Source organism: Scylla paramamosain, unplaced genomic scaffold (assembly GCF_035594125.1).
Source record: "Scylla paramamosain isolate STU-SP2022 unplaced genomic scaffold, ASM3559412v1 Contig91, whole genome shotgun sequence".
In the NCBI taxonomy this organism is placed as follows: Eukaryota; Metazoa; Arthropoda; class Malacostraca; order Decapoda; family Portunidae; genus Scylla; species Scylla paramamosain.
The window spans coordinates 224,004-236,570 of NW_026973756.1; the positions used below are offsets into that span (position 1 = coordinate 224,004).

At 47.5% G+C, this 12,567-nt stretch overlaps 1 protein-coding gene across 1 annotated transcript; it reads right to left on the bottom strand.

The window, feature by feature from the left end:
* Positions 1-1,270: 1,270 nt before the first annotated feature.
* Positions 1,271-8,809, bottom strand: LOC135098908 (basic salivary proline-rich protein 2-like). Its single transcript, XM_064001318.1, has 3 exons — positions 7,980-8,809; positions 2,504-2,645; positions 1,271-1,393 (listed from the first exon to the last, which is right to left on the bottom strand). The coding sequence occupies exons 1-3, from the start codon at positions 8,807-8,809 to the stop codon at positions 1,271-1,273; spliced, it is 1,095 nt and encodes a 364-aa protein (XP_063857388.1).
* Positions 8,810-12,567: the final 3,758 nt, after the last annotated feature.

Consider the following 12,567-nt stretch of genomic DNA (forward strand, 5'->3'; position numbering starts at 1 on the left):
CAGAGTGAACCATGAAAATAGATAAATAATCCAAAAATGTCTCAAATAAGTTGAAGGATTGCAGGCCCGTTCATTGCAGGCCATGAAAACCCTCCTTCCCCCTCCAGTTCCCTCCCCAGCCTGCTCCTCCCTGCCCCCTCCCAATCCCGTGCCCTGTGTCACTGCCCACCACCTTACCTCTCCTTCCTCTGCCCTGTGTGTGTGTGTGTGTGTGTGTGTGTAATGGGATATTGTAACTTAACGGTACTAACATTCTCTCTCTCTCTCTCTCTCTCTCTCTCTCTCTCTCTCTCTCCTCTCTCTCCTCTCTCTCCTCTCTCTCTCTCTCTCTCTCTCTCTCTCTCTTCCTTCTCCTCCTCCTCCTCCTCCATATACTCTTCTAACACATCCGTGACAAAATTTCTTAGCTTTTTCCACACCTATTGGTGGAACTCCTCCAATTTCCTCCACCACTTCACTTTCCTCCATCTGCCCCAGACCTTCCTTCATCCCCCACCCGTCTCACCTCAGCCAGGGGGAGGCAAGGGGAGGCATTGAGAAGGAGAAAAGTGAGGAAAAGTAGGAGGGAGTGGGAATATGACATGGAGGAAGGATTACAGAGATAGACTGGCTGTGTGTGTGTGTGTGTGTGTGTGTGTGTGTGTGTATTATGAGTGTGATAGTGTGGTGCTAATAGTAATAGTGGTATTGGGTAGTAGTGGTGGTGGTGGTGGTAGTGATCAAGAGTATGGAGAGAGAGAGAGAGAGAGAGAGAGAGAGAGAGAGAGAGGAGAGAGAGAGAGAGTCACTCAGCATATGAAAACTAGCAAATTACAGACGAGTGGTTTGGTAGTTATGTGATTTGAAGGAAGACGCGTCACCTTGTTTTCCGCCGCACACCCCTCGAGGGTCGCGTGGCGTTGCCTGGTGCTGAGAAGAGTTTATCGTGCAGCAGACGTGAGCACATTCATGAACCTCGTGATGTCTTTTGTGGCGCTGTGATGTAAATCCGGAACATGTTTGCTCGGTGGTCACAAACGAGGGAAAACAGGTTGACCTTTGTGTTCTGTGGTGGTGTTTTCCCCACGGATCGCTGCAGCCACACGTGCCCTCAGTCACCGTGAGTGCCGGATGTGTGCAAGCAGCGGCAAGCAGGAGGGGGTGTGCGGCAGCCTGGTCACCAATTGTCCCACGTTGTGCTGCCAGTGCGATGTAACCTTCCATCCTTCGTGAACGTTTTAAGGCAGCGGGGCGTAACAAAAAGAAGGTTTGTGCAGTCCAAACATATCACTCACAAAACGTAAACATGAGGTGGTCTCTCCCCTGGGGTGGGCGTGGGGTGGGTCTTCCCATCCCCGGGGTGCGTGGGGCGGGCCTCTCCATTCCGGGGGACGTGGGTGTGGGGTGGACCTTCCTGCATCGTCACGGGAAATATGCAAAGCAGGTCTTGTGGTATTGATAGCTGGATGTCAGGCCGGGTGCGTGCACGTCCCTGCCGAGCTGCCCGTGGGGGAGGAGAAGGAGGAGGAGGAGGAGGAGGAGGAGGAGGAGGTGGAGGTAGGAGGAGTAAGAGGGCAGGAGAAGGAGTTTGCATCGAATATGACAGTGTCTCTTCTTAAGTTAAAATAAGAGCATGAAGCTTCCATTGCAAGAGATAATGAAGGCAGGGCGTGGCAGGAGCGGCAGGAGTGGCGGGGGAGGATGAGCGGCACCCACACGAGGCTGATCAGGCAGCAGGAGGCGGCGTGAGAGGGAACATAAAAGTGAAGGAGGAAGAGTAACAAAGAAAAAGATAGAATACCAGTAGAAAATTAACAAATAGGCAGGTTAGCAGGTGAGAGGCTGCATGTGACTCGTTATTCCTAAGTGCTTGTTAAATGTCCCCTTGTTGTGTTGCCTTGTGAAATGCAGCAATTGTTCGCTGGTAAAGGAGACCCGAGGCTTGGTTGCATTTCTTGTTTGTTTGGTGTGTTGTGTTTTTGTTTGTTTTGTCCTTGAGTTAGACGCGTATTCACCACCATCGCTCACCTCTCACCCCATTCTTTGTCAACACCACGCATTATTCCATACATCACCAGGCCCGCCCATCACTGCCACTTACTCCTCTCATCACGTCTCACCGCCCGTGCCTCCGCCTGCCGTCACTCGGGGAGGCAGGGGGGGAGGGGGAGGAGTAGAGGGAGTGTTCTGGGCAATCACGTGTTGCCATATTGGAAAAGTTAGTTTTTTAAGTGCAGTTAGGGAGTATAACTGGAACATTTCAACCAAAGTCTATTGTAGTGCCAGCCAACTCTCTTTTACCCCCACGAAGAGAGAGAGAGAGAGAGAGAGAGAGAGAGAGAGAGAGAGAGAGAGAGAGAGAGAGAGAGAGAGAGAGAGAGAGAGAGAGGGGTGGTACATTATTGGTAAAGGCGACAGAACTTGTTTTTCATTTAGAAGTTTCCTGCATCTCAGTTATAGTCTCTCTCTCTCTCTCTCTCTCTCTCTCTCTCTCTCTCTCTCTCTCTCTCTCTCTGTCGCTCACCTGCAGCCACACATCCCGCCTCACCTCGCCACCCACCTCCACCCGCACAGCTCCACCCCGCCTCGTCCGCCACCCACCTGCACCCACACACCCCCGTCTCGGCCTCCGTGATTTGCTATAACCTGTACCTATTTTCTTTATCCTACCGATTGCAAATGAAACTCTTAATGGCTATGTGTTGAGCGTAATAAGTGATATATATATATATATATATATATATATATATATATATATATATATATATATATATATATATATATATATATACACACAGAGTGTGTGAGTGTGGGTGTGTGAAGGAAGACAATGACAGAACAAACACATAAAATGAATCATTACAAACAAAAATAGACGCAACTTAATCCGAACAGAGAGAGGTTAGGGACAATGGAGCTGCCCTCAGAAGCCAGTCTACTGAAGGGGCGGTGCTGGTGGCGGTGATAAAGGTAGTGGTGGTGAGGGTGCGTCGGGGATTCACGGGCGAGTGGAGGCTGAGTCACGAATTGGAGTGTCGGAGAGATGCAAGACAACCAGCCAGGCGTGAGGGGGAGAAAGGTGCCGTGAAGTTGTGGTGTTTGCAGCTCACAGGCTCTCCACTGCAATTTCTACGCCATATTTAAGTCAAAGCTGGCTCGTCATCAGCTCGACACTCTTAATGCAATAAATATGCACACATAAAAAAAAATACAGTAAGGTTTTACTCAGGTAGAATATAACAACCGTGCTGATAATCCCTTTTCTTTGCAGGTAAGTGTGCCGTCACCTGTGTTCACGGAGGTCAAGGTAAGAAGCCACTGACCCACCACTCCTGCCCGCCACTCCGTCTGCTCGCCTTCACTTGGGTTAGGTGGAGTTTTTTCATCGCCTTCGTTAAGACCTTGATTCGAGCGGAAAAGTTTTGGTCTTCCGCGAGTCCATAGTAATTGCGACCCGTCTGAATTAACTAGCAGTACTTGGTTTAATTTCGAGCAATACGGCAAGGTGTGAGGTCTGTAAGGATACCTAGCGGGCAGCTCAGCAGCCTATTCACGGCCAGGCAGGCAGACAGAACAACACTTCTTTAAGTCAGCCCGCAGCACTCTTTACCTCCTCCGGTCAGGGTCCAGTAAAGTTTGTGAGGGGGGATCACTGGAGGCTGACAGGCGTTAGCAGAGTTATCTGTGGTGCGTAGGGACTGGCGGAGTTCCGGTACAAACCAATGGGAAATTAAGCACGTTAGTTATCAGAGTCAACGAGTCTGAGGTGAGGAGAGGGGGAAGGTGTACACGTTGTGGTTGCCGATAGAGAGAGAGAGAGAGAGAGAGAGAGAGAGAGAGAGAGAGAGAATGGTGGGGGAAGGAGAGAATTGCCAATATGACGTGTGGGGAAGTCTGAGAGTGTTGGATGAAAAAAAAAATAAAGTAAAAACTACTGTGATGATGGTAATTTACTCCGAACGAGACCAAGACGACTTTACTTAAGGAAAATTGCGGCCTTTTAATGTGGAAAACTGCCAACAAACATTTACTGAGATGAGGTGGGCGGGAGAGCCATTACCACGTGTGTGTGTGTGTGTGTGTATGTGTTTGGGTTGCCATCTCGTGTCATTGGTGCTTCGGACAATGAATCCCGTGTTTCACTTTGGGCTTGACTGCTTGAGGAGTCAGTGCAGTGTTCCCAAGTATCGTGTTAACTCCCACTACTGACAGACAGACAGACAGACCGACACACAGTGTTGCATGTCTCACCGAGCGTCACACAAAGAGCTACGTACATGCTGCTCATTACCCTCAACTCTTATGACCATGATTTAATTAAAACAGTGAAGGTATAACATGAATCTTTAATTAAATTACTTGCTGTAAACAAGCAATCCTCCCTCGCAAGCGGTCCGCTGTAAAAACACTTAATGAGACGCGCGGCTCATTGATGTGCTCGTAAAAAGTAAATCATTGCAGTTTCATATACAAACGAACACGGCGTGTGGCGTGGACCTCCTGCAGGCACAGGCACGGCTATAAACTAATATATAAGCGAAACGTGTCGCGCCAAACCCTCTAACACATACACGGATCACACAACACAGCCAGCCAGCCACGCGGCAGTGTTGAACAAGCTCAAGGCTAGGCTGTTCGCTTCATCATTCTCTCTCTCTCTCTCTCTCTCTCTCTCTCTGTTAAAGGCTAAAATAATGTGAAATGTAATGAAAACCTTGCATTTAACGACGAGAGCATTTCACTGTGTGGCGACAGTTGCTCGATGAAAGTAATGAAGGAACATGAACCACAAATTAGGCAAAGCGTTAACATATTGGTGGAGACTGCTTGAGTTAGATATGAAGTAATGGAAACACGTCCGCTCGGGAGAAGCAGTTAATGCAAACTCACCCCATGAATCTGAAAGCAAGGGGCTGCTGCTGATGAGAAGCATTGCTTTTCATAAACACGTAGTATCATGGGAAGGATTTGCAGCATTTTCCAGGAAGCGTGTGCTCGGTGTACTGACAGGTCGTGCTGGTGAATTAGTGACTGCCACTCTTGAATAACTTGTGCAACATGACGACATGAGAACGTAGAAGTGCTCTCTCTCTCTCTCTCTCTCTCTCTCTCTCTCTCTCTCTCTCTCTCTCTCTCTCTCTCTCTCTCTCTCTCTCTCTCTCTCTCTCTCTCTCTCTCTCACACTGCCGTGGCGTCTTAGGTGTTCTATTTTTTTCGTGGCGGGAAGAAGGATGTGAACACGCTCATTACTGAGAAACGTTTTGCATCCTGCCATGTCAAATTGTTATGAAACACACACACACACACACACACACACACACACACACACACACACACACACACACACACACAGAGAGAGAACAACAACAATAACAACAACAACATAATTGAAGGGGGTCATATTGGGGTAATAATATTGGTGTGGCGGAGAATTTCACGGCAACAGCAGGAGCAGTCCCCGAGCGTCTAGGCATGAATAGTACATCAGCCTATTACACACCAGACTCCCTCCCTCCCTCCCTCCCTCCCTCCCTCCGTTCGTCCGTCCGTCTGGTCTGTCCGTCCTTGCCTCTCTCCTTGCCTTGCTAGTTGTGTTGCCTCGTGATGAGCTCCTGAACATTCCAGGCTGCGTAACAAGTGTTTTAGTAAAGTGATACTGGCTACAGCTTATCTGGCCACGCAGGAGAGAGAGAGAGAGAGAGAGAGAGAGAGAGAGAGAGAGAGAGAGAGGGGAAGAAGAGAGAGAGAGAGAGAGAGAGAGAGAGAGAGAGAGAGAGAGAGAGAGAGAGAGAGAGAGAGAGAGAGAGAGAGAGAGAATATGTATTTTTTCAAGCAGACGTGTTTTAGACAGAATTGTGTAACACCTTCCACTAATTAATGCGAATTACCACGCGGGGAATCACTGTCATGCTTCACTCACAGTGCTATTCCATTTTTCCACATTTGCTTCCTTTTTTTTTCAGATTTCGTTATTTTTCATCCTTGTACCTTTTTATTAATTTTTTTCTATTTTTGTTTTAACTAATATTTCATTATCCGTATTCCTTTCTTTCTTTTCACAATTTTCCAACCAAACTCATCATGCCTACACTCCTTTCTTTCTCACCACTACCCCGCGCCCCTCATCCCTTCCGCCCTCCTGCAGCAAGCCTCTAGGAACTTTCCCCGCAGCCCACCGATGTCCACTCACGCTGATTTAGGTGCGCGCATTCCAGGCCGCTGAAGGATGGTAATGAGTGAGGGGAGGGGCGTGGGGAGGAGGAGGAGGAGGAGGAGGAGAAGGTGGGGAGGATTTTTTTGAGTAGTGAGCTTATCTCTTGGTCAGAGTACACCTGGCCGCGAGTTTAAGTTAAGGTCCAATTAGCATTAATCAGGTGAGGGAGATGAAGAGGGATGCCGCCTGCCGTCTTTGCTTTTAACTTTACCCCAACACTAAGAGAGAGAGAGAGAGAGAGAGAGAGAGAGAGAGAGATGGAGATTAGGGAGGTGGACAGAATAGAGATGCATCAAATCACCTGACTAACGAGGCATAAATCAAGGTATGCGCTCTCTCTCTCTCTCTCTCTCTCTCTCTCTCTCTCTCTCTCTCTCTCTCTCTCTCTCTCTCTCTCTCTCTCTCTCTCTCTCTCTCTCTCTCTAATTGAAGGAGAGAGAGAGACGTTTTGCTCCCACTTCCTTTGCTATAAGGTTTATTTTCCAATACTTCGATCATACGGTTTATTTTCCTATAACTTTCAATAAGGTTGTTTTTCGGGTAGCTTTATTTATTTTCCCCTACTTCGATCATACGGTTAATTTTCCTATACTTTCCATAAGGTACATTTTCAAGTACGTATATTAATGTTCCCATACTTCGATCATTCAGTTTATTTTCCCTTAGCTTCCAATAAGGCTCATTCTCGAGTAATTTGGTAATAAATATGCGAATAATAAAATATGCGAAGAAGAAACAAAGGAAAACTGGCATGCAAAAAACGTGATTCCCTCTCTCTCGCTCTGTCTCTGCCAAGGCAGCAGGTGGTCACGAAAATACGTGCATTGCTCACATGATGGCCGCCGCACACGGCGGTGTTGTTATTTACTTGTCCTGATAGCTTAATCTAACCTAACCTAACCTAACCTAACCTAACCTAACCTAACCTAACCTATCCTAATCTAATCTAATCTAACCTAACCTAACCTAACCTAACCTAACCTATCCTAATCTAATCTAACCTAACCTAACCTAACCTAATCTAACCTAACCTAATCTAATCTAACCTAACCTAACCTAACCTAACCTAACCTAACCTAATCTAACCTAACCTAATCTAACCTAACCTAACCTAACCTAACCTAACCTAATCTAACCTACCCTACCCTACCCTACCCTACCCTAACCTACCCTAACCTAATCTAACCTAACCTAACCTAACCTAAACTAACCTAACCTACCCTAACCTAATCTAACCTAACCTAACCTACCCTAACCTAACCTAACCTAACCTAACCTAACCTAACCTAACCTAACCTATTCTAACCTAACCTACCCCTTTCCCCCTCCCCCTCCCAAGACAGCACTCCCTCCCCCTCCCGGCTGTCTTCCCTCCCCCCTCCCCCCTCCCACCTATCCTATCCCCTCCCCCTCCCCCTCCCCCTCCCACCTAACCTATCCCCTCCCCTCCCCCTCCCCGGGCAGCCGACTGCCCTGTGGGGCCGGCTGCCCCCCTCAGTCAGGGAAGTACTCCAGCAGGGCGGAGTACACCACCAGGGTGAGGGACAGGGTCTGTGCAATGGCGAGCAGGTTGTCCCACAGGCCGTGGGACAACCTGCTTCCAGCCCTGCCCCTCCCCTGGCGAGCCTTCCCTGGCTGGGGGAGTTGGCGCTGTGGTGGGGGGGAAGGGGCCACCACTCCCTTCCCCACTCCTCGGAGGACGAGCCCCGCTCCCTCGTCCTCCGCGGGGGTCGTGGCGCTCCTGGCCTCCTTTTGCCCCTCCTCCGGGCTGGGGGCCGAGACCCACAGGCCCAGGCTATCCTTCCCCGGGCTGGCCGCCACCACCTGGCCAGCCTCAGGGGCGGGTCCGGCCTCCTTCCCCGGGCTGGCCGCCACCACCTGGCCAGCCTCAGGGGCGGGTCCGGCCTCCTTCCCCGGGCTGGCCGCCACCACCTGGCCAGCCTCAGGGGAGGGGCCGACCTCGTGTCCCAGGCTGGCCGCCACCACCTGGCCAGCCTCTGGGGCGGGGCAGGCCTCGTGCCCTGGGCTGGCCGCCACCACCTGGCCAGCCTCAGGGGCGTGGCCGGCCTCGTGCCCCGGGCTGGCCACCACCACCTGGCCAGCCTCTGGGGCGGGGCCGGCCTCCTGCCCCGCCTCTGGGACGCGGACAGCCTGGTCCTCTTGGGGGGCTTGGGGCGGCTGCCCACTCTCTTGCTGTTGCAAAAGAGCACGGGGCAGCCCTGCCCCTGCCCCCCGTGGACACCCAGACCTCCGGCCAGGCTGAAGTACAAAACGGCGTGACGCCCCGCCGTAGTGTACTTCAGTCCGGCCAGGAGGTCCCTCAGGGGCAGGTCCTGACAGAAGACTGTTGCGCCTCCTGCCAGGCAGTGCACCCTGATGGGTGTCTCCTGGTCCAAGGCGGCCAGCTTGTCCATATTCAGGCTGGCCGCCTGATCCGACACGAGGGGCTTCGCCCCCCTCGGCCCCTTGCCGGAAGGTAAAGGAGGCCAGAGAGCGCCTCCCCCTCCCACAGCAGCCCCCCGAGCGGGGGCGGGACAGCCTCACGGCGTCCACGCCACACTCGCCCAGGAGGCTCAGCCGTGCCTCCACTGACAGTCGACTGCTTTTTCCTCCCATCCTAGTTCTCATGAAATTAAAAATGTACCTTGGTTCAGTTTTGGCTGAGTGGCGAAAAGTAGGATGGTGGTGAACAGACCGCCTGAGAGAGAGAGAGAGAGAGAGAGAGAGAGAGAGAGAGAGAGAGAGAGAGAGAGAGAGAGAGAGAGAGAGAGAGAGAGAGGTTGATTGATATTGATTGATTGATATATTTTGTTTGCCTTTTGTAACATTAATGCATTTCTGCATTTCATACACAGTTCAATACGTAAGGCCAGGTCCATCAAGCCGAAGCTTTTATACAGACCTGAATAAAGAATGACACAAGTAGCGCAAATGTTTACACCCTGACTTGTTCCTATTTGAGCCGCCATTTTGCACATGATAGAGGTAATAATAGACTACTTGTTTTGTTGTTTGCAGCACATGACACAATAATGAGTGATGGAGTGTATAGTATGCTATACTGTGCCACATATATGTTCACATACGTGAACTTGGCGAACACAAACACAGGTAGACACACTTACATAGATACCCACAAACATACATACCACAACATATAACTGCATACATACACACATTCATATGTACATGCACAGACACACACACTCACACATATGCAACCTGTATGCGAACATACGTACAGCATGATGCATACATGCGGCCACACAATACACGCACACACACACACACACACACACACACACACACACACACACACACACACACACACACACACACACACACACACACACACACACACACACACACACACACACACACACACACACACACACACACACACACACACACACACACACACACACACATGGCCACATACAAACCTGTGCACATACATACACATACTCACATACATACATAACAAATGTATGCATGGTTACATACATACTTTGCCGTAACATATGTTATATTAGCCAAAGTTTTCTATTAATGATATCATTGTTGGTGATGTACATACACACGTCCACAAGATGTGCACACCTGACATGTGTGTCTGTGTATCAACACATAACAGCACATGATTCACAGACATTGCTATGGTTAACATTCATAGTTTAGAAGTAAGAAACATTTCACTTTGCTTTTAAACAAATTGATAGAGGTTAGTGATTTAATATCGTGCGGGAGGCTGTTCCACTCCCTGACGCCGCGCACACTCACACTTCTCTGTTCGTGGACAGTCCTACAGAGAGGAAGTTTGAGGTCATCTGGCCTTCTATTGTTATTAATATTATTGGATAGTAATTTATAAGATGTATTATTGGGATATATGTAAATTGATTTGAAAAGAAATATACAAGTTTGCAAGAATATTATATCGGGGACTTTCAAAAGGTTGTGTTCACAAAATAGAGGATTAGTATGATCGTACCGTTTTTTTCTATGAAACATTACTCTCGTTATTTTTTTGTGCGCAACAAATAACCCATCTAAGAGTGTTTTAAAAGCTCCCCCTGAAATTGCCGAACAGTTTATTACATGTGGATAAACAGTAGACATATATATTAATTTCAGACATTGGACAGTTATATTGTTTGTAATTTTGTACAAGACACCAGTTATTTGTGACAATTTACTACAGAGTTGATGTAGGTGTTGTTTTCATGTTAATCTATCATCTATTATTAAGCAAAGAAATTTTATGCAATTAACTTTACTCAAGAAATTGTGTTTTATCTTTATATTAATATCAACTTCATTTACGGTTGTCAGACAAGACATCATCTAGAAAGTTTTAGACACGTTGCTAGTTATCCAGTCAGATACCTTAATTAATTGATGATTTAAAGTATTAACCATTTCCTCCATATTTTGTCCCTGGACGTGTACATAATTTTGCATGTCATTTGTCCAGATGTGACCTATTAAAGTGGCAGACCTGTCAGTCACTCTAGTTGGTTTTATAATTATTTGAGAGAAGCTGTAACATTGAAACATGTTAATGTATGTTGTGGCATTTTCATTGATATGTAACAAATTGACATTAGAATCCCCCATTACATAACATTTCATCTTTAAATTCGATAATACTTGTAAAATTTCTTCCATAGACTCAAGAAAATCAGTGAATGTTGAGTTGGGAGTCTATATACCATACCAATTATAAATTTAATTGTTTTTAAGACTTTTATGAATAATGCCTCAATATGTGGTGATTGCAAACAAGCATCATCAATAATCAAAGCCAGAAGATCACCAGTAGAGCGGCCTTGACGGAACCCATACTGGCGATCAGATAGAAGGTTGTGAAGTGATAGATGTTTAAGAATCTTCCTGTTGAGGATAGATTCAAAAACTTTAGATAAGCAGGAAATTAAAGCAATAGGACGGCAGTTTGAGGGATTAGAACGGTCACCCTTTTTAGGAACAGGTTGAATGTGGGCAAACTTCCAGCAAGAAGGAAAGGTAGATGTTGACAGACAGAGCTGAAAGAGTTTGACTAGGCAAGGTGCAAGCACGGAGGCACAGTTTCGGAGAACAATAGGAGGGACCCCATCAGGTCCATAAGCCTACTGGCTCTTCTCTATCCTCTATCCTCCTACTTTCTCTATCCTCATTTTCGATCCAAAGCTGGATGCTGCGTTTATGTGCGCAATGACTTAACCTGCTCTCGTGCCCACACTCTTGAATCTTCCGAGTTTTCCACCATCTGGCTACGACTACAGAGTCACTCTCATACTAAATTTATCTGTGCTGTATACCTCTCACCTAACTCCTCTGATTATAAGAAATTCTTTGACTACTTAACTTCCAAAGTGGAGCACATTCTAACCCTCTTCCCTTTTGCAGAGATCTCCATTTTAATGAGTGTTATGTACAAGGAAAGGAATGAATACCTAGAGATGCCAGTAGAGGAAGGAAAAGAGATAGCGGAAAAAAAAATGCGACATATGTAAATGAGAGTGCTTAAGAATATTCAGTTTGTGTAAATTGAATTGAAAGGAGATGAGATGATGATGAGCACGTAAGTTCTGTGTGTTTGTGTTTTGTTGTCTTCCTTCTGATTAGCTGTTAAGTAGGTCGGTGTGTGTGTGTGTGTGTGTGTATGTGTGTGTGTGTGTGTGTGTGTGTGTGTGTGTGTGTGTTATGTAAGAGGGGACTCTGGAATAGGAAAAAAGCGTTATCCAAAATTTAAGAATAAGTATCTTGAAACCTCCCTTTTGAAACAGTTCATGTCAAGGGAATAGGAAATGCAGAAGTATGGAGGGAATTTCAGTGTGTGTGTGTGTGTGTGTGTGTGTACGTGCGCGTGTGTGTGTGTGTGTGTGTGTGTGTGTGTGTGTGTGTGTGTGTGTGTGTGTGTGTACGTGCGCGTGTGTGTCATTAGTCATGTACTACTTCGAACCCAAATAAGTGACAAGAATAAGTTATTGTCGTAGATCTGGGTAGACTGTTTAATCATCCACTGTAGTCATATTTTTATTCTGACTAACAGTTGGCGAATGCATAAAGTACGATAATTGTCAGCAGAAGTGAGTGAGTTAGAGACTACTATTGTGATTAGTAAGGAATGAACAATAAACACATATATCTAGTGAAGGGAAGGCCTGAACGCAGCCAGTCTCTGCACCGAATTAGGTAATGTTGGAGGCTGTCAGTGTGCGAGGCTGGCGAGGACCAAGGACGCGGCGCAGGGGGGTGCCATCTATCATGTGCGTCTTGAATGGGAGCGGGAAAATACGTGCTGAGGTGGGATGGAAGCTGAGAGGGGAAGATGGAGGTGGTGGTGGTGGTAGTAGAGAACGGAAGTATAA

What these genes read in the sequence shown, in the direction of transcription:
- LOC135098908 (XM_064001318.1), bottom strand. Translation starts at nt 8,809, where the DNA reads ATGGGAGGAAAAAGCAGTCGACTGTCAGTGGAGGCACGGCTGAGCCTC. An exon ending in GGGAAGGATAGCCTGGGCCT is followed by an intron (nt 2,646 to 7,979) that starts GTGGGTCTCGGC and finishes TGCAATCGGTAG; the next exon opens with GATAAAGAAAATAGGTACAG. An exon ending in GGCGGGATGTGTGGCTGCAG is followed by an intron (nt 1,394 to 2,503) that starts GTGAGCGACAGA and finishes GTGACGATGCAG; the next exon opens with GAAGGTCCACCCCACACCCA.